Genomic DNA, 22,029 nt, shown 5'->3' with positions numbered 1-22,029 from the left:
CTTAGTTAACGATCTCAATAAATCCTACTTAAATCAGAGACAAGAAAAAATTATGCAAATGAATTCTTATCTGTTTTTCTGCCCAAGGCATATTTGATAACAGATAAAACATACTCCGAATAGTCTCTACTTAATAGTCAGGGAGTCATTTGAGGCTTTATTTGGATCAAAATCAAATACAAAGAAGAGAAGACTGCTATATTCACAAATGGTTTTATTTCATAAAGAAATTACACTTAAAATAAGATAAAGTTAAGAGCTTACATTCACATACAGAAGTGAATCTAGGAAAGCCAACAGTTATTAATATACAAAGCCACATGATTAAAAAGGACAGTAACAGATAATGACAGATGGGCTTCCCTTAGATTCATCCACGAAATAGTATCTTTTGTTTAAAAACAAAAAGATATTGGTTTTTAAGATAGCTCTTTAGAAACAAGTGTGTAGTTCCAGAAGACTTTAAAAATCAAACCAATCACTCCATCTCCATGTAGGCTGTACCGCACCCACACTCATCCAGCAGGATGGAAACCCTCCATCAGTTATACCCTGCAGCTGGACAGGATGTCTTCCACTAATCTCTTGTAAACCCAGGCATCACCCTTAAGCCGCTGCCTTCTGATACCCACCACATCGGGTTTTTGAAGCTGGCACACTTCTAGTTCAAACTGCATTGTCACTTTACCAAAATCTGACTGCGTTTGACACTTCAGTGTATAGCTGTGAAAAACAAGATAAGAAGCCAATTAGTAGGAAAACCATGAATATTCTGTATAAAACAAGAGATTTCTAAGCCTCTAGGAGGCTAGTGGAGAAAATGAACCATTATTTGATACCAAGCAATATATTATTACTTACAGTTTCCAAATGACCTCAGCTATGTTTTAGTGATAGAGTATGACTGGTGTTTTCCCAAAAGCTGAACTAGGATCCAAAGAAAGAATGCAGATGAAAAGGCTTTTCCAGAATTCTCTCTCACTCCAAAGAAAAGTCCTTCTTTCATAGCTATACATGCCACTCATGTTTAGGAAATCTGGCATCCTTTATGCAACTCTTTCAACAGTGTAATCCGTGAACATTAGGCCATTTCCACAATGTTTACAGGGAAGATTAAGAATATTTTTTGTGTGCACCTCATCAGAAACTTCTGTCTTTCATATAAATAAAACTGAAGGCACCAACGTGTCAGAAGGATGCATGATTTTGAGGTTTTTCTAATAGTAATAAGAGGTTGTGATCGTTACAACACTTTATGGCAGAATTATAAAAGAAAGCTCACAGAGATATACAGTCCCATGGTTGAAACATATGGCATATTTAATTAGAACTGCCACATTAACAACTCTGATCATAGAAAAGCCTGGTCTAAATGAAGCCTAAGTACATCTTAAGAAATAGGTATGTTCCTGAAAAGTTGCATAAATTGGATTCATGTAAATCAAACTTTTAAACTAGTTTATATTTTAGCTTTGTCTTACTGATCATCTATTAAAACAAACACTAAACAATAGGATTGAGTTTAAATTTCAGCTAGAAAATATTTAGAGGCACATGATTAGGCACTGTTCTGCATAAGTGTGGAGATGATATTTTATCTGTTATAGATTAGAGGTTTCACAAAATACCATTCTTTTTTTCTTACTAATTCAGCTATCTTTTTTGGGGTTGGATCTCTTTAAAATAAGCAGTTAATATCATAAATGCCAAAAGGCATGCCCTGAAGTTAAGGGTCCTGATGGGAAGATGAAAGATAGGGCATTTAGTAACATGAAAGATAAAAACTAATTCTTCCTGATTGGAAAAAGGTAATAATGCAAGATCACTGAGATTAGTAACATCACACCACTGAAAAACTTAGCTTTTGGTGTCTGCTTTGTCATAGAGAAGGTAAAAAAGAAAAAAAAGGATCAAGGTAGAGACCTTCTGGTTGATTAGGAAGTTAGAAGAACAAATGCTGGTTAACAGCCAGTTGGTGATCTGATAGAGATCATATGCTGAAGAAAAGATTACTGAAAGCTTTCTGATACAAATTTGACTAGAGCTTCTGGAACTACTGATAAACCCCAATCATGAAGAACAGGTCATACTGAGTCAGAAGTGTTGTAATGACACCTAAAGAAGAAAACCAGGGTTGGGGTTTGCTTGCCACCATCTACAGATAGTGAAAAGTAGAATTGCTTTTGCAAAAGATTGTTTCTTAAAATTTTACTCTATAGTGACTATTCTATGTAAATGTTTTTGGAAAAGCTATCAGTAGCTCTTTTTAGCTACTTTAATAATGACATTGTAAAGAAACATAACTGAGTGGAAATGCTTGGGTAACTATTCAGACTATGGGATCATAACTCAGGAGGCTCTGATGGCAGCTCCACTGCAGTGGGAAAAAGCTAAGGTGAAGTAACTTCGAACATGCTGAAAACCCGGTCCTGTCAAACAGCAAGTCATAAAGAGAAGGATTCTATGTAAATCCTTGATTTGTTTGAGAGTTCTCATAAATTTAGATTATAATTTATAAATATGATTATAAAGAAGATGTGCACTTTAAAGGCCATGTAAAACAAAAGAGACTACGTTGTGAATGTTGACACTACCATAAAAGCTTTTTTGAGAATGAGGTGTGAAAGACCTTTTTGAAAAAGTGGAGGGAGGAGCTTTCTTGTCCCCTCCTGGCCTGAGCCTGGAGATCTGTCCTCTCGCTTTCTCTCTAAATAAAAACCTCTGCCTTGCTCTCCTAAAGAAAAAAAAATTTAATTAATTAATTAAATAAATAAAAAGAGATGGGGGGAATCAACCCATGTTTTCTCAAAGCTCAAAAGGTATCAAGTAATAAAGGCAACACCCTGGAAATGTGCTTCTTACCCTTTTTGTACAAAGTCAACATGTTTCTTTGGGAGAATAGACATTATTTCATTCAAGAGCTGATCTGGATTCACTAATCTGGTTGTAGTCACATTATAGTGAAGCTTAAAAAGAAAAAGAAGGGGTGAGAAGTAAATCTTGACATGAACACAAAGACCATCCTACCTGATGTAGAGATCCCAAACTCCGCAGTACAGCCCCATTTCAAATGCAACTATTTCAAGAAATCCACTAAAAGAATTTACAACCAACTACTGGCAAGTTGGAGTAAGATGGCGCTGGGAAGTGCGGAGAAATCATACCCTTTTCGTACTTTCATCTTTTTCTCCTGCTAATCTTTTTTAGAGAAATAAACATTAAATAGCATCTGTTTGAGCTTTACCTGTTTCTCCCTTCCTATACTGTGACAGATACGTAAACAGCCCTGAAATGCAAACTGTAGGAAGATGAAACAAATGCCCTAGAAAATCTGCTTTGTATATAGTTGAATATGTTTTCTTAAGCTTTCTTGATTATTTAAACAATATTATAGAATGCCACAAGCTGATTCTATGACAATTCCATGACAGAACAAATGTAACAAGTATTCCTTTAAATAACTAATGTCAAGTTACTGTTTTCTCACTGAAAGCATAATTCTCAGAGATAATTTCATTCCTTATTGGTATCCATCCATCATTCATTCAACAACCATTTGTTAAATATTTACTATGTGTCAGGAATTGTTTTAATTGGTCCTAGAAACAGACAAAAATCACTACCTCCTAGTAGTACCTTCACTATCAACAAATTTGTAATTTCTGTCTTTCAGATTTCTATTCTTTTATAAATAACAGGATGTTGAGGTTGGAAAACCCCCAACTACCTTCCTTTTCCAGTAAGAACTTGTAGCCCAAAGAAGAGACCTACATTTCCTAAGGTAGGATTTCCCAAAGTGTGACATAAACTGTCACTGGAGATATCTGACTCTGGGTGGCACATGGATAAATATTCTTATGTTAATATTGAGATATTTGTTCCAATCTTATTTAGAAAAATATAACTAGCAGAAACTAATAATAAATAGTTTATTTTTAAATAAGTTTAAGTTTGAAAGAAGTTAGTCATGCTGATTGTGGTGATGGCTTCATGGGTGTCTATATAATGCAAAGTATACTAAGTATACATTTTTAATATGTGCACTTTATTTATAACAATTTTTATCTCTATAAATATGGTTTTTAAAAAAGAGTCATATAAAGAAAATACCAGGTACACAACAGTACAGATGGTACGCTAGTGTGCCGATATGAAGATGGGTGTTAAATGGTCACAGTTTGGGGACCCAGCTTCGCATTAGACAAGGAACAAGTGGCTCAGACACAATGGACCCTCTATCTGCTGGGTGCCCAGCAGGCTCTTTTCCCCAAACTAAACTGGTTTTGTCAAAATAATAAATAAATGGAACACTTCCCAATAACAATTTAAGTGATTCCTTTTTGTAAAAAAAGAATTAGTACTAATTTATCTATTTAAATTTCAGATTTTTATAGATTGCTTCCTAAAAGAGGGCTTAACTACATATGATTTGCTGTCTTAAAAAAACTAAGGTGTTCTTTGTACCATCCTGTTAACTTTTCTGTAAGGTTCTAGTTTTTTAATGTAAGAATTAAGTGGAAAAAAGTGAGACTAATTTCCTAAAGCAAGTCCTGCATTTCAGAAAAAACTTCAAGCATTTAAAAGGGCCACAGATCCAAAATTAGGTCAAGTTTTAGATCTTAGGTTTGTGCTAACTGGGACTGTGATTCTACCACAATGGGGATAAAATGCTCACACGGATAATAAGAGTAATGACACTTGACACTGGGACACCTGACTTTAATGAAGCATTTCAAATGCAAGGTTGCATCTCCTACAGACAGTCCTGTTTATATGTCCCAGCCCTCTGAAGTTGCCAGGATAGACATTATCTCTGGTTTTTACAAATAAAGACATTGAGGAAGTGAGGGATAAAAGGACTTATCCAAGCGACACAGTACAAAGTTGGGGCTAGAACCTGAGTCTTCTCATCCCAATCTTGTGGAGTTTTTCTATGTCCTGGAAGTACTCGGGGATACTTAAGCCAACTAATAGCACAGCAGTTCCTACTGAAAAATGTGTTCAGGTTCCAAACAATCATATAGGTGAATGTTTGTGGAATATTAATCAGTATTTGATAACTGCTTAGCTTCTCATAATGTATATAATTGTACACGTTTCCTTAATTTTCTTCATTTAATGTTATTTAGGGAAATAGTGGTTTGGGGACCCAGCTTCACATTAGACAAGAAAAACTGTGGTTTTTCTTAATCCCAGTGTCAAGGTTTAGAATATTTGCTGTGTCTGCAACTAGAGAAATCTTAGAATAAAAGGATAAAATGTGCCTAATAAACAGCCACATGAAACATAAAACTTCCCAGTAAAAAATGTAAGTTCAGCAAGGCAACAAATACTAACGGATAAGTCCTATCTTCTTCTACTTTAGAACAGGGCATAACTGGGATCTCAGAAGTATCTCCTGGATCATGCTTCTGCTCAAGAGCTCAGCATTTTCCTACCCCCAAAACCTCCCTAGATTTGTTCAAAATGAGTCTCGGTGCAAAAGCTAAACACAGACCTGGTTGCCAAGTCGTGGGAACACTATATCCTCTCCTTCCTCCTCTGGCCCCACACCACTTAGAACATGTGTTTATTACAGCAATGAACCCAGCGTGTCAGAGCAACACCGCAGCCTGTTCTCACTGCCACTCTGTGAATACCTCAAGGACATGGGCTGTCTTATTCTTCCCTTTACCTCTTTATTCCTCCAAACAAAAACTAGATGCGTGAATGAATGCTCAGAGAGGATCCAAGAGTATAAGAAGTATTTTAGATCTACTAATAACTTCTTTCTCCTTTCCTTTTCCCACCAAATATATTGTCCACACTACTGACACATTAAACCTTTCAAAGCATAAAAGGTCCATCAAATATGGCCCAAACCTCCGAGCCAGGCCTGTGAGGACCTCCCAGCCTACCCTTTCAGTCTGATGCTCACTATTTTCTCCACATCCACCACACTCAAAGTTCAAATTAACTTCTGACACATTCAAATATTTCATGAGGGCTACCACAGCACCCACATGTTGGGCTCTTCTATGTGCCAGTGATAAGACAACTGGGCAAGTCCCCATCCATAAGGCAGCCCACAGGTCCCCATATATGCCCGAGGGGTCCCCACCTCCATGTTACCCCTGAGAACTTGAATATCTGAATTAGCTATTTGTTCCTTGAAAGGAGCTACTATCTAATTTATCTGCATTCTCAAAGCCCATTACACCGTTCTCTGCATATTTTAGATGCTCAAAATGACTCATTAACCAAATGAGTGAATAATTAAATAGACATTATTAATTTTTTAGTTAGCTCTTTTCTGGAAAAAAAAAGTCATCAGCAGTCAGCTGAGATCCATATTTAAGAACTCCAGCCTGCTTACCTTTAGTCTCCTGGGCCCGTCTTTGGCAGAGCCCCTCCTTTTGCTCCTGGTAAGCACAGTGATGACCTTATCCAAACCCCTTTCAAGGCTCCCAAACACTTTGGTTCCTTTTCTTTTTGGAGTATCTTCTACATGTGCCTGGTTGAGGTCCAATTCCACTGAGCGACACCTTAAAAAGAAACCAGCCTGTGAGGGGAGGTGGGCCTCCCACCTGCTGGGCCTCACAGGCCACATTTCTGTCCCGTTCACACGAAGCCCCCTCACTGGTGTGCAACCACCCTTGTCCCCCACAGCCAGCTGCCACTTGGCAAAACTATTCTCCCCTACCTTTTTTTAAAAATGTCAAATAGACAAAAAATTGAATGAATGGCACAATGAACACCCATATATCCTTTTAGACTCAACAATTATCAAAATTTTGCCACATTTGCTTTCCCTACATATATAGACAGTAAATACATTAAATATATGTACATTTTTGCTGAACTATTTGAAAATAACCCATCTGAAGATACCACAATACTTCACTCTGAAACACTTCAGCATACATTGCCAATGAATGAGGACATTTTCCTATATAACCACAATATCATTATGACATGAAGATTAATAATAATGCCATAGTATCATTTAATATCTAGTTCACATTCCAATTCCCTCAACTGTCCTCAAAACAGATCCTGCCTTAAAGAATAGCTATATAAGACAATGAAGGTATAAGATTGTATACCAACAATAACTTAGTAAAAAAAAAAAAAAGACAATGAAGAGTCACTTATGCCACAGAACTGTTCATACAATAGAAATGGGTTTCTTTGAAACACCCTTTAATATCTTCACTATTTGAGCACTGCTATCTGTTAGTGGATGTCTGTATTATATTGGCCAAAGAGTGGGGACAGATGGGCCTCAGGGAGAGAATCCCGTGGCTGCGGCCAGGGCCACTGCCTTCCCAGTTGCTGTATTTTAAGTTAAGGTGCCAGTCCTACTACTGATGAATTTGACGGTGAGGAAGCAGCAGCAACGGCCCCAGGATCAGCCCCAGACCAACTTCAGACAGACATTCCTATAGAATCTGACAGAATCTACACGATGCTTTACCTGAATCAGGTTTACATGAAAAAGGAAATCTGGTTACATATACTAAAGATCAAAGAGTCTAAAAAACAGAACACTTACCGCCTCTCAGGGCTAATGACACCTGTCTTTAACTTCTCTGTTCTTGCTGAATTTACTGGCATTTTAATTGGGGTTTCCTTCAGGCCCTGGTTCCTACCTATTAGAGAAACAGCAAACACAAACCATGTGTAGCCAAAGATACTGTGGTTTCAAAATTTCTATCAATAATGCATACATCACCACATTCATTGACTCAAACATACTATAATCACTTGGCCAGTGTTGTTACAGCTCTAATTCTTTAAAGAAATATTCTCATGTGATTTATTATTAAAAAATTAATTTTGCTTTGCATGTGTGGCTCTGCTTTTTCTTCATTGCAAAACTGAGGCTATGGGTATGATTTTATTATAAGTATCATGTGACAAATCTAAATAGCTCATGTAAATCTAATATTCATGGTTGCTGATTCTCTTTTCTAAAAAATAAAAGTCAATCTGTATTTATACAAAGACCCAGTTTATGACTTTAATTGAAATAGTATTGAGAGGTATTGATTCAATTCATAGCCCTATTCAATTTCTGTTTGGCAAAGAGAACAGACTCCTGTGAAAGCGTCACAAAAGTTATTAAAAGGTATGAACTTTGGTTATTTTTATATTCTCTATTCCAGAATTCTGTGTTTTATTCCAGGAGGGTATTTGTATTCCAGATAGTCTGTGACAAATTTGCAGTAACAAGTATCTGGTTACTACTGATTAGTCAACTTCTTGTCAGAATCTAAACGTCATATACCCTTTTGAGATAATAATATTCACTTTGTAATAAATATATATTATCAAGTTTTTAACAAGAGATCGGGGATTTGTTCAGTTTATGACTTGAGCACTATTCTCACTGGTTCCACAAGAACAAGAAAATAAGACCAACCAACAATGTCTGTGAGAACAGTTTTCACCTTTATATAGTGAGTGTATCTACTACTACCCATAGTTAACATTCAACAGATTGTCACTGACTGGACAGTTCAGGATTCAGAAAAGTGAAATTAACGCTTATGTCAAAAGTGACTCAAAGTGAAAGTAAAATACAGGGCACTAATGGAAGCTATCAGTAGGGGCTTCAGCCATTTGCTCCCATAAGAGGCTCTTATGTTTAAAGAAAAATGGCCTATAATAGCTTTTGACCAACACAATATCACAGGGACAAGATATATAAACTGATGATACCTTAAGATTATAAATTCTGAATTATCCATAGCTCAAAACATTCAGAATTACATAAGAAGTAAAAGTTATCAATAATAGAAGGGACTATTAACATCATAACATCAAAGGCTCAAAAAACAGTCCTAAAGTCCTGCCCCACCCCTGACTCACAAAGGATGCTGTAAGAGAAATAACAGAAGAGAAAGAAACACCCCCCTTGTTGGGAAAAGATGCAAGAGAGCTAGTACTGAGCTCCCATTATGTGCAAAGGTTATCTCATTTAGCCTCCTACAACCATAGGCAGACACAGAAAATACGTTACACCAAACTAGCTTCACAATTCTGGGCAAAGTGCTGTTTGAACTGGAGAGTGCCATTAACATGGTAATAGGACTCCCAGCAAATATTCTGACAAAGTCTTTCATAATAGCTTTATATTATGTATAAGACATATATTTTCTTAAATATTTTTTAGTATTATGCATAAGAAGGTACAAGCAGAGAACCTCTGGACCTGGCTATAATCCCCATTAGAAACTGGAAGCGCAGTGGCAGGACGTGGTTTAGCAAAGTTCACAAGGCAATATTTCAGAGTTTGAGCTCATTAGGGTCTTAACACAGAACAAGAGTAAGTCAAAACTGCTGAGAAAAAAAAGCTAATAAAGTTTAGGTATCATTTTAAATAGTGACATAGACTAGATCACAGTAAATAAAATCCTTCAGTCTCTGACTGATCTATTCATTCCTCCACTCAACATATATGGCTCCTACTATCTACCAGGCACTGGGCCCCTACTAGGTATTATGCCATACTGCAATAACCATGGAGGGCAGAACCTCTACTCTCACAGAGTAAGACAGTCCCTGTCTTACCCTGCTGAGACCTGGTCCTAGAAAACTGGTCTTTGGTTCTAGGCACTACTTTTGAGAGGCAAAACAGTGTGTGTCTAGATGAGGCCAGCAAACAGAATACTGAGGTATCATAAAGGAACCAGCTGAAGTAATTGATGATGATTAAACTGAAGAAGAAACCAAGGGAAACAAGAGAGCTGTGATATCTGGACACAGATGTAGATACCTGGAAGGGCATCACAGATTTACCACCTGCTAGAGGGGGCAAAAATATAACAGGGCAGAGCAGGAGCAGATACCAGAATAAGAGATACACATGAGTAAGAAGGGCTCAACAGAGACTTCAGCTTCAGTCATAATGAGTGGAGGCAAAGGGCCAAGCAAAGTCTAAGCCTGGATATATGACCTTGGGCCAATCACTCCTCAGTCTCAGGGTCTTCAGCAGTGAAACAAACAAGTGAATTAAATAAGCACTAATTTGCATTTCAGTGTTGATATTTTATGATGCTATATTTCAACTTTACATATGTGAAAGAGAAAAACAGTATCATTTAAGAAAAATTAGAAGTTGACTAATATACTTTCATTTCAACTAATGCAAATAGCATGGTAAGAAGCAACTTGGCTTGTCTTCTAGAAATTCCTGAGAGCAATGCTAGTCATTTCTGACCTGAGATATGTTTAGATAACATGGTAAGAAGAATGGAATTTGAAGGTATTTTATCACTGCTTAAGCCACATAGCAAATACCTTTAGAGGGTGTAGTATAACAATTTGGTGTAGCAAGAATTTCTCTTCTATGCTGGTTCTTATTAACTGGAGTTCTTGGTTCAGGAAACACAAAGCACTCTTCATTCTTTACAGCAGACTTAGGAGTATATACATTCTCTTTGTTCTTTAATTTATTGGCAGATGCTCTGCATAATACTGGAGTTAATGATTTAGATTCCAGACCATTTGATTCTGTACAATGCTTGGCAAACTGGAAAAGAAAGTTCCTGAATGAAGCACACTGAAGAAGAAAAGTTAATTTCTTTACAACATGCCTTCATCATTTGCAAATTACCTTGTGCCATTTTTATTTAAATGAAATCCTATCAAAAGGATATTATTGGCAATACCAGAAAATTTGAAAATGTATATTCAGTTCCCTATAGTTCACATAGATCACTTTGCTCTCTTCTATTGACAGATAATTTTCAACATGTTTCAGGACACGTGTTTAATCAAACATACCCAGATCCTAGACAATATTGAGAAAGGCTACAAATAAATCCCTAAGAATTGCTTCCCATACCTAGATAGCCAAAGTTTGTCTCCAATATGTACCAAAAGAAAAAAGTTTTTTCAATGATTAGGGCAGAAAAACCATGTTAAAATATTCTAACAAATGTTACATAGAAAATTATTTTTTTAATCTTTTAGAATTTATGACTGAACTTGTAAAAAAGTAAGGCAAATCCTCAGAGGCCAAACTAAAAACAGCAGCATGAATCCAGAGATCCAACCAAGGCTGAAACTGTCCACTGCCCTAAGGGCACACTATCCACGTGTATCTCAGATAATGGCTTTTACCAGCCTTGGAAGGCCTTAGACCTAAGCAAGGGTGGTATATTAGATCCAAAGCTCCCATGCAAAGCCAGGTGGCGCTATAACTGAAACGAACGAGTGAATTAAATGTAATCGGCCCTGCAAAGGCATCAGCACGAAAACGTATCTGTCTTGGCCTTGGCACTGGGAGAGAAAAGTAATAATAATTTGTAAGTAACCACAAGACAGTCTTCACATAGGCTGGGACCCAAATTCATACATGGTCCCAGAAATCTCAGCCTAGAATTTAATTTAAAGTAGTCCTAACTTGCTTGTGTCCAAGGAGCATGGTAGAATCAAACACAGTTCCTATCTGAAAGAAAAGCTTCAATCCAAGACAACCGAAGCCCTCTAATCTTAATCAAAGTCTCAAAGAATACCCACAGAGTTCTAAGAAAAATGAGACTATACAAACATTTCAAAGGATACAGACACCATGAGCAAAAGTCGGCAGAAAAAATAACAGAATTAAACCCATAAAAAATGTCAGTTATTAAATTAGCAAATAAAAAACATAAATGTGTTCATGTTTTAAAATAATTAAAGAAATTGAAAACATGAGAAAAAAAAAGACTACCAAAAATATTAAAAATGATTTTGAAAAAGAATAAAGTCCTAGAAATAAAAAATGATAAAAATGAAAAACTGAATGGACATGCCAAATAGCAGATGAGATGGAAATGGAAAAAAGAATTGGTGAATGGGAAATAAATCTGAAGAAATTATCCAGGAGACAGTACAGAGAAGAAAAGATATGGATATAAGACAGAGAATTTAAGAAGAATGGAAAATGAAGTGCGATGATCTATAGATGTCTATTCTGAATTCCAGAGATATCAGAGGCAATGAAAAAGCAGCAATTATTCAAGGAATTTTTCAAAAATACCTAGATAGCCATAGTTTAGTCATGATGAGTGGAGGCAGAATTAGAATAGCAAATAGCATAGCAAATTGCATTGAATCTAGAAGGGGATGATCAGAGATTAGTGTTCTAATCTGAGCCTTCATATATTTAGAAGAAAAGTAATGATACAGATTAAGCTTATATTTGGTTAAATTAAATAGCATGTTAAAAATTTAGGGTAAATATTAAAAGAATAAAAATAAAATGGAAACTAAAGGAATGGGAGGATTAACATAAAAAACATGAAATAAAGGAAAAATTACAGAAAAAGTAGGACAAGTAGATAACACTGATGGCAGATACATGATAAATACATTAGTCATCCAAATAAATGTAAGTTTATTAAACTCTCAACTCAAAAGTTAAAGATTTTCAGTTTGCATAGCAAATCTAGCTACATTATGTGGTTTTAAAGAGATATACTTAAAATACAAAAGGCATGAAAGGTTGAAAAAGGTGAAAAAATATATATCAAATAACAATAAAAATGAAATCAATGTAGCTATCTTATTATCAGAGAAAAAAATCGATTTCAAGGAGAAAAACATTGCTAGTAATAAAGAGGATCAGTATAAATTATAAGAGGTTTAATTCATCAGAATAAAAATTCTGAACTTAGATGCTAATTATATAGCTTCAAATATATATATATATATATAAAGCAAATATAAGGAGAAAATTATAAACTAGAATCATATTAGAAGAGTTTCAACATCTCATTGTCAAGCAACAAATTTATGGATCAAGAAGACAAAAAATTAGTATGGACATAGAAGATTTAACATAAGAATTTAATAAGGTTGACCTAACAGACAACAGCAGAAAGTAACAAAATAGAAACAAAGATGTAATAGGGAGAACCAACAGAACCAAAATTTGGTTCTTTGAAAAGATTAATAAAATTGACAAAATCTGGCAAGACTGATTCAAAACATGAAAGAGCTAAATATAAACCAATATACTTTAGAAATGAAAAAGGGAGGCATAAAAAAGGACACTGTAGATATTAACAAGATCATATCCTCCTACTGACTTTATGCCCATACATTTTAAAACTTGGATGACATGAATACTTTAAAGATAAAATGCACGACTGACAAGAAGAAACAGAAAGACTGTGTAGTCCTATAAACACAAAATAAATGAATCAGTAGTTAACTAGCTTCTCATAAAAACATTCCAAGTCCAGATAATTATATCTGGGAAGAAAGTTAGAGGCTAACCTCACTTAAGAACATAGAGGCAAAAGTCCTAGACAAAATATTAGCAAACTAAACCCAGCAATGTATTAAAAAGCTAGTAATGTAGCATGACCAAACTGGGCTTGCCGAAAGAATGCAAGATTGGTTTAACATCAAATCTTCTAATCCAATGTTAATCCAGTATTAACAGATGGAAGGAACAAAACCAGGTGATCATCTCAACAGACAAATTTTATCTAATCCTTTTTTTCATTTTTATTCATGATGCAAGATTCAAGATTCATGACTTTTAAACAAATCTTAGCAAACCAGGGCTAGATGAAAAAAATGTCAACCTGAAAAATACAGGGTGGGGGGGTGCAAAGAGGAGAGAGACTGAATGATAAAGAGGAGGGAGAGAAGGAGGGTGAGGGAGAGGGGAAGGAGAAGGTGAAGGGAACAGGAGGGAGAGAGACGGAGAGAACAAACATCATATTTAATGATAAAATGTAAGAAGCATTTTTTTACAATTGGAAGAACAGAGTATTTGCTATGCCACTAGGACTAATAAGTGTGGCAATAAAAGAAAAAGATATTAAAGGCATAAGAATTGGAAGATAAAAAGCAAAACTGTCATCATTTTCTACCTAGAATACTCAAAAGAATATATAGACAAATTATAAGAATTGAAAAGTGTTAAGGAAAATTGTTGAATATAAGATCAGTGCATAAAAATCAATTTCTTATCTATACATAGGCACCAAATGGAAAATATGGTTTTAAAAAAGCCTACCATTCCCAATACCGCTTTTTTTTTAATGTACTTAGGAACAAACTTAATAAAAGATGTGTAAGACCTTTACATAGAAATTTATAAAACTTTATTAAAAATAATGAACTAAAACCTAATAAAAGGTGTACTGTGTTTATAGATTGGGAGATTGAGGGTCTGGATTTCAATTTTTCCCAAGTGAATCTTAAAATCAATGTAATTTCAATTTTGAGTATAAGTGAAATTTGTTAAAATGACTCTAAAATGTATATGGAAATGCAAAGGGGTAAGAAGAGCCAAGACATTCCTAAAGAAGAATCAGACGGGAGGAATCTGGCCAGCAATATAGAAGAACTATTACAAAATTAAGATGTAAAGTATTAGTCCTAATAAACAAAACAAAATATAGCCCAGAACCAGACACACTCATATGACAATGTGCTGTATGATAGAAGTACCATTGAGATGGGTGGGCAAAGAATGGACTTTTCAATGGTGCTGGCACAATTAATCCTCTGAGGGAAAAATTGGTTTCCAACCTCACACCATACAAGAGAGTCAATTCCCAATAGGTATCAACGATTTACTTGTGAAAGGAAAAGCTGTAAACTTTTAGAAGCAATACATGTGAACACATTCATGACTTTTGGATAAGGAAGGCTTTCTTTAAAAAGACACAGAAATTACAAACCATAAGGGAAAATACAACTTCTAACTCATTAAAATTAATCACTTCTATCATTAAAGTCAAAAGACAGGTAACAAACTTGACAATATGTTTGCAACACATAACCAACAAAGGATTAGAATTAAGATTCAATTAAGAACTTCTCTGATACAACAAGGAAAAAGAAAAATCCAATAGAAAACATGACATAGCAAATGGAAAACTACTTCATAGAAAAGGAAATGCCATTGGCCAATTAATACATAAAAAGATGCCTCTGTAATCAGAAAAGTACAGATTAAAACCACAGTGAGACTCGGGGGCGGAAGATGGCGGCGTGAGTAGAGCAGCGGAAATCTCCTCCCAAAACAACATATATCTATGAAAATATAACAAAGACAACCCTTCCTAGAATAAAGACCAGAGGACACAGGACAATATCCAGACCACATCCGGACCTGAGAGAACCCAGCGCCTCGCGAAGGGGGTAAGATACAAGCCCCGGCCCCGCGGGAGCCGAGCGCCCCTCCCCCCAGCTCCCGGCGGGAGAAGAGCAGGCAGAGCGGGAGGGAGACGGAGCCCAGGACTGCCGAACACCCAGCCCCCGCCATCCGGGACAGAGTGCAGGGCCCTCGATACTGGGAAAACAGGGCAGCAAGAACAGTGAGCAGGCACTGGAGGCTGGGCGACAGAGGACATAAGAAAAGCGCGCGACCATTTTTTTTTTTGCTTTTTTGCTGCTTTGTTTTGGCGAGCGCTTTTTGGAAGTCTTAAAGGGACAGGGACCCCAATATTAGGGAAACAGGGCAGAAAGACCGGTGAGCAGAGGCCTGAGGCTGGCACCGGAGAATAAAGAAAAACGAACGACCACCATTTTTTTTTTAATTAAAAATTTTTTTTTTTTTTTTATTAAAAAAATTTTTTTTTCTTGTTTTTTTTTGTGGTCGTTGTTTTGTTTTGGCGGGTGCTTTTTGGAAGTCTTAAAGGGGCAGGGCGGGCCACTTAATCCAGAGGTAGGGAATCCGGGATCTCTGGGCACCCTAACCCCTGGGCTGCAGGGAGCAGGGAGGCCCCTTACGGAGATAAATAGCCTCCCAGCAGCTACTGCTCCAACGCGACTCCACCATTTTGGAGCAGCTGCCCGAGCCAGGCCACGCCCACAGCAACAGCGGAGATTAACTCCATAGCAGCCGGGCAGGAAGCAGAAACCCTGTCTGCGCGCAGCTGCGCAGCACAAGCCACTAGAGGTCGCTGTTCTCCCAGGAGAGGAGGGCCACAAACCAACAAGAAAGGAAGTCCTTCCAGCCGTCACTCGTCCCAGTTCTGCAGACTATTCCTATCACCATGAAAAGGCAAAGCTACAGGCAGACAAAGATCACAGAGACAACACCAGAGAAGGAGACAGACCTAACCAGTCTTCCTGACAAAGAATTCAAAATAAGAATCATAAACATGCTGACAGAGATGCAGAGAAACACGCAAGAAAAATGGGATGAAGTCCGGAAAGAGATCACAGATGCCAGAAAGGAGATCGCAGAAATGAAACAAACTCTGGAAGGGTTTATAAGCAGAATGGATAGAATGCAAGAGGCCATTGATGGAATTGAAATCAGAGAACAGGAACGCATAGAAGCTGACATAGAGAGAGACAAAAGGATCTCCAGGAATGAAACAATATTAAGAGAACTGTGTGACCAATCTAAAAGGAGCAATATCCGTATTATAGGGGTCCCAGAAGAAGAAGAGAGAGGCAAAGAGATGGAAAGTATCTTAGAAGAAATAATTGCTGAAAACTTCCCCACACTGGGGGAGGAAGTAATCAAACAGACCACGGAAATACACAGAACCCCCAACAGAAAGGATCCAAGAAGGGCAACACCAAGACACATAATAATTAAAATGGCAAAGATCAAGGACAAGGAAAGAGTGTTAAAGGCAGCTAGAGAGAAAAAGGTCACCTATAAAGGGAAACCCATCAGGCTAACGTCAGATTTCTCAACAGAAACCCTACAGGCCAGAAGAGAATGGCATGATATATTTAATACAATGAAACAGAAGGGCCTTGAACCAAGGATACTGTATCCAGCACGACTATCATTCAAATATGACGGTGGGATCAAACAATTCCCAGACAAACAAAAGCTGAGGGAATTTGCTTTCCACAAACCACCTCTAAAGAACATCTTACAGGGACTGCTCTAGATGGGAGCACTCCTAGAAGGAGCACAGCACAAAACACCCAACATATGAAGAATCGAGGAGGAGGAACAAGAAGGGAGAGAAGAAAAGAATCTCCAGACAGTGTATATAACAGCTCAATAAGCGAGCTAAGTTAGGCAGTAAGATACTAAAGAGGCTAACCTTGAACCTTTGGTAACCACGAATTTAAAGCCTGCAATGGCAATAAGTACATATCTTTCAATAGTCACCCTAAATGTTAATGGGTTGAATGCACCAATCAAAAGACACAGAGTAACAGAATGGATAAAAAAGCAAGACCCATCTATATGCTGCTTACAAGAAACTCACCTCAAACCCAAAGACATGTACAGACTAAAAGTCAAGGGATGGAAAAACATATTTCAAGCAAACAACAGTGAGAACAAAGCAGGGGTTGCAGTACTAATATCAGACAAAATAGACTTCAAAACAAAGAAAGTAACAAGAGATAAAGAAGGACACTACATAATGATAAAGGGCTCAGTCAAACAAGAGGATATAACCATTCTAAATATATATGCACCCAACACAGGAGCACCAGCATATGTGAAACAAATACTAACAGAACTAAAGGGGGATATAGACTGCAATGCATTCATTCTAGGAGACTTTAACACAACACTCACCCCAAAGGATAGATCCACTGGGCAGAAAATAAGTAAGGACACGGAAGCACTGAACAACACAGTAGAACAGATGGACCTAATAGACATCTATAGAACTCTACATCCAAAAGCAGCGGGATATACATTCTTCTCAAGTGCACATGGAACATTCTCCAGAATAGACCACGTACTAGGCCACAAAAAGAGCCTCAGAAAATTCCAAAAGATTGAAATCCTACCAACCAACTTTTCAGACCACAAAGGCATAAAACTAGAAATAAACTGTACAAAGAAAGCAAAGAGGCTCACAAACACATGGAGGCTTAACAACACGCTCCTAAATAATCAATGGATCAATGACCAAATCAAAATGGAGATCCAGCAATATATGGAAACAAATGACACCAACAACACTAAGCCCCAACTTCTGTGGGACACAGCAAAAGCAGTCTTAAGAGGAAAGTATATAGCAATCCAAGCATATTTAAAAAAGGAAGAGCAATCCCAAATGAATGGTCTAATGTCACAATTATCGAAATTGGAAAAAGAAGAACAGATGAGGCCTAAGGTCAGCAGAAGGAGGGACATAATAAAGATCAGAGAAGAAATAAATAAAATTGAGAAGAATTAAACAATAGCAAAAATCAATGAAACCAAGAGCTGGTTCTTCGAGAAAATAAACAAAATAGATAAGCCTCTAGCCAGACTTATTAAGAAGAAAAGAGAGTCAACACAAATCAACAGTATCAGAAACGAGAAAGGAAAAATCACGACGGACCCCACGGAAATGCAAAGAATTATTGGAGAATACTATGAAAACCTATATGCTAACAAGCTGGGAAACCTAGGAGAAATGGACAACTTCCTAGAAAAATATAACCTTCCAAGATTGACCCAGGAAGAAACAGAAAATCTAAACAGACCAATTACCAGCAACGAAATTGAAGAGGTAATCAAAAAACTACCAAAGAACAAAACCCCCGGGCCAGATGGATTTACCTCGGAATTTTATCAGACATACAGGGAAGACATAATACCCATTCTCCTTAAAGTTTTCCAAAAAATAGAGGAGGAGGGGATACTCCCAAACTCATTCTATGAAGCTAACATCACCCTAATACCAAAACCAGGCAAAGACCCCACCAAAAAAGAAAACTACAGACCAATATCCCTGATGAACGTAGATGCAAAAATACTCAACAAAATATTAGCAAACCGAATTCAAAAATACATCAAAAGGATCATACACCATGACCAAGTGGGTTTCATTCCAGGGATGCAAGGATGGTACAACATTCGAAAGTCCATCAACATCATCCACCACATCAACAAAAAGAAAGACAAAAACCACATGATCATCCCCATAGATGCTGAAAAAGCATTTGACAAAGTTCAACATCCATTCATGTTAAAAACTCTCAGCAAAATGGGAATAGAGGGCAAGTACCTCAACATAATAAAGGCCATCTATGATAAACCCACAGCCAACATTATATTGAACAGCGAGAAGCTGAAAGCATTTCCGCTGAGATCGGGAACTAGACAGGGATGCCCACTCTCTCCACTGTTATTTAACATAGTACTGGAGGTCCTAGCCACGGCAATCAGACAAAATAAAGAAATACAAGGAATCCAGATTGGTAAAGAAGAAGTTAAACTGTCACTATTTGCAGATGACATGATACTGTACATAAAAAACCCTAAAGACTCCACCCCAAAACTACTAGAACTGATATCGGAATACAGCAAAGTTGCAGGATACAAAATCAACACACAGAAATCTGTGGCTTTCCTATATACTAACAATGAACCAACAGAAAGAGAAATCAGGAAAACAACTCCATTCACAATTGCATCAAAAAAAATAAAATACCTAGGAATAAACCTAACCAAAGAAGTGAAAGACTTATACTCTGAAAACTACAAGTCACTCTTAAGAGAAATTAAAGGGGACACTAACAGATGGAAACTCATCCCATGCTCGTGGCTAGGAAGAATTAATATCGTTAAAATGGCCATCCTGCCCAAAGCAATATACAGATTTGATGCAATCCCTATGAAACTACCAGCAACATTCTTCAATGAACTGGAACAAATAATTCAAAAATTCATATGGAAACACCAAAGACCCCGAATAGCCAAAGCAATCCTGAGAAAGAAGAATAAAGTAGGGGGGATCTCACTCCCCAATTTCAAGCTCTACTATAAAGCCATAGTAATCAAGACAATTTGGTACTGGCACAAGAACAGAGCCACAGACCAATGGAACAGACTAGAGAATCCAGACATTAACCCAGACATATATGGTCAATTAATATTTGATAAAGGAGCCATGGACATACAATGGCGAAATGACAGTCTCTTCAACAGGTGGTGCTGGCAAAACTGGACAGCTACATGTAGGAGAATGAAACTGGACCATTGTCTAACCCCATATACAAAAGTAAACTCAAAATGGATCAAAGACCTGAATGTAAGCCATGAAACCATTAAACTCTTGGAAGAAAACATAGGCACAAACCTCTTAGACATAAACATGAGTGACCTCTTCTTGAACATATCTCCCCGGGCAAGGAAAACAACAGCAAAAATGAGTAAGTGGGACTATATTAAGCTGAAAAGCTTCTGTACAGCAAAAGACACCATCAATAGAACAAGAAGGATCCCTACAGTATGGGAGAATATATTTGAAAATGACACATCCGATAAAGGCTTGACGTCCAGAATATATAAGGAGCTCTCACGCCTCAACAAACAAAAAACAAATAACCCAATTAAAAAATGGGCAGAGGAACTGAACAGACAGTTCTCCAAAAAAGAAATACAGATGGCCAACAGACACATGAAAAGATGCTCCACATCGCTAATTATCAGAGAAATGCAAATTAAAACTACAATGAGGTATCACCTCACACCAGTAAGGATGGCTGCCATCCAAAAGACAAACAACAACAAATGTTGGCGAGGCTGTGGAGAAAGGGGAACCCTCCTACACTGCTGGTGGGAATGTAAGTTAGTTCAACCATTGTGGAAAGCAGTATGGAGGTACATCAAAATGCTCAAAACAGACTTACCATTTGACCCAGGAATTCCACTCCTAGGAATTTACCCTAAGAACGCAGCAATCAAGTTTGAGAAAGACAGATGCACCCCTATGTTTATTGCAGCACTATTTACAATAGCCAAGAATTGGAAGCAACCTAAATGTCCATCAATAGATGAATGGATAAAGAAGATGTGGTACATATACACAATGGAATACTACTCAGCTATAAGAAAAGGGCAAATCCAATCATTTGCAGCAACATGGATGGAGCTGGAGGGTATTATGCTCAGTGAAACAAGCCAAGCGGAGAAAGAGAAATACCAAATGATTTCACTTATCTGTGGAATATAAGAACAAAGGAAAAACTGAAGGAACAAAACAGCAGCAGAATCACAGAACTCAAGAATGGACTAACAGGTACCAAAGGGAAAGGGACTGGGGAGGATGGGTGGGTAGGGAGGGATAAGGGGGGGAGAAGTAGGGGGGTATTAAGATTAACATGCATGGGGGGGTAGGAGAAAAGGGAGGGCTGTACAACACAGAGAAGGCAAGTAGTGATTCTACAACATTTAGCTATGCTGATGGACAGTGACTGTAAAGGGGTTTATAGGGGAGACCTGGTATAGGGGAGAGCCTAGTAAACATAATATTCGTCATGTAAGTGTAGATTAGTGATAGCAAAAAAAAAAAAAAAAAAAGGGCAGTTCCTGTGTGGTAACCTCCAACGAGTTCTACACAAGGGTATAAAGGGCATATAAAAGTGTAGGCAAAGGGTCTGTTTGTGTTTATACAGAGGATCAAAGCCTAATTGGGCTACCCCGAAAATGAACTAAGATACGATATGAAAAAGAACTTCCAACATCTGCACCCTCTGGAAGACTCATGCCAGAAGATGATCATCAAAAAACCCCAACAAAGATCCACGCACTGCTACAGCTGTAGATGCACTCATCCCACCAGTTCCTGGACCTGCCATGGGAATGAGGAAGGAGATATCTAAGCTGGCCTGTGCATATAGTAAAACAACAAAATTGGACTGGATCTATACTGTTGGAACTCAACCAAGAATTTGGAGAAGTGCAAATTGTAGCGCTCCAAAGTCTTACAACTACAAACTATTTATTGTTAAAAGAACATATGGCATGTGAACAGTCCCCAGGAATGGGTTGTTTTAATTTGTCTGATTTCTCTCAGACTGTTCAAGTTCAGTTGGACAATATCCACCATATCATAGATAAGTTTTCACAAATGCCTAAGGTGCCTAACTGGTTTTCTTGGTTTCACTGCAGATGGCTGGTAATTACAGATATGCTTTGGTTATGTAACTATACTCCTATTATGTTAATGTGTGTGTGCAATTTAAGTAGTAGCTTAAAACCTATACATGCTGAAGTTACTCTACAAGAAGATATATCAAAGAAATAATCAATCTTCCCAAGTTTTCTTCCGCCTGCTACTTCTATAGCTTTTCTTCTTTCTTCCTAATTACAACCCTTAAATAGAATTCGTG

At 37.3% G+C, this 22,029-nt stretch overlaps 1 protein-coding gene across 1 annotated transcript in view; it reads right to left on the bottom strand.

Moving 5' to 3' along the window:
• Positions 1-203: 203 nt before the first annotated feature.
• MELK (maternal embryonic leucine zipper kinase) overlaps positions 204-22,029 on the bottom strand; it is an 89,300-nt gene continuing 67,474 nt past the window's right edge. Inside the window, exons 14-18 of the mRNA XM_036888543.2 lie at positions 10,285-10,516; positions 7,535-7,631; positions 6,356-6,524; positions 2,863-2,966; positions 204-723 (exon numbers count right to left, since the gene is read on the bottom strand). Coding sequence (XP_036744438.2) covers positions 546-723; positions 2,863-2,966; positions 6,356-6,524; positions 7,535-7,631; positions 10,285-10,516 — 780 coding nt within the window. The 3' untranslated portion in view covers positions 204-545. The remainder of the gene's footprint in view (positions 724-2,862; positions 2,967-6,355; positions 6,525-7,534; positions 7,632-10,284; positions 10,517-22,029) is intronic.

This window comes from Manis pentadactyla, chromosome 3, assembly GCF_030020395.1.
Source record: "Manis pentadactyla isolate mManPen7 chromosome 3, mManPen7.hap1, whole genome shotgun sequence".
Lineage (NCBI taxonomy): Eukaryota > Metazoa > Chordata > Mammalia > Pholidota > Manidae > Manis > Manis pentadactyla.
This window is presented reverse-complemented; position numbering and strand designations above follow the sequence as displayed.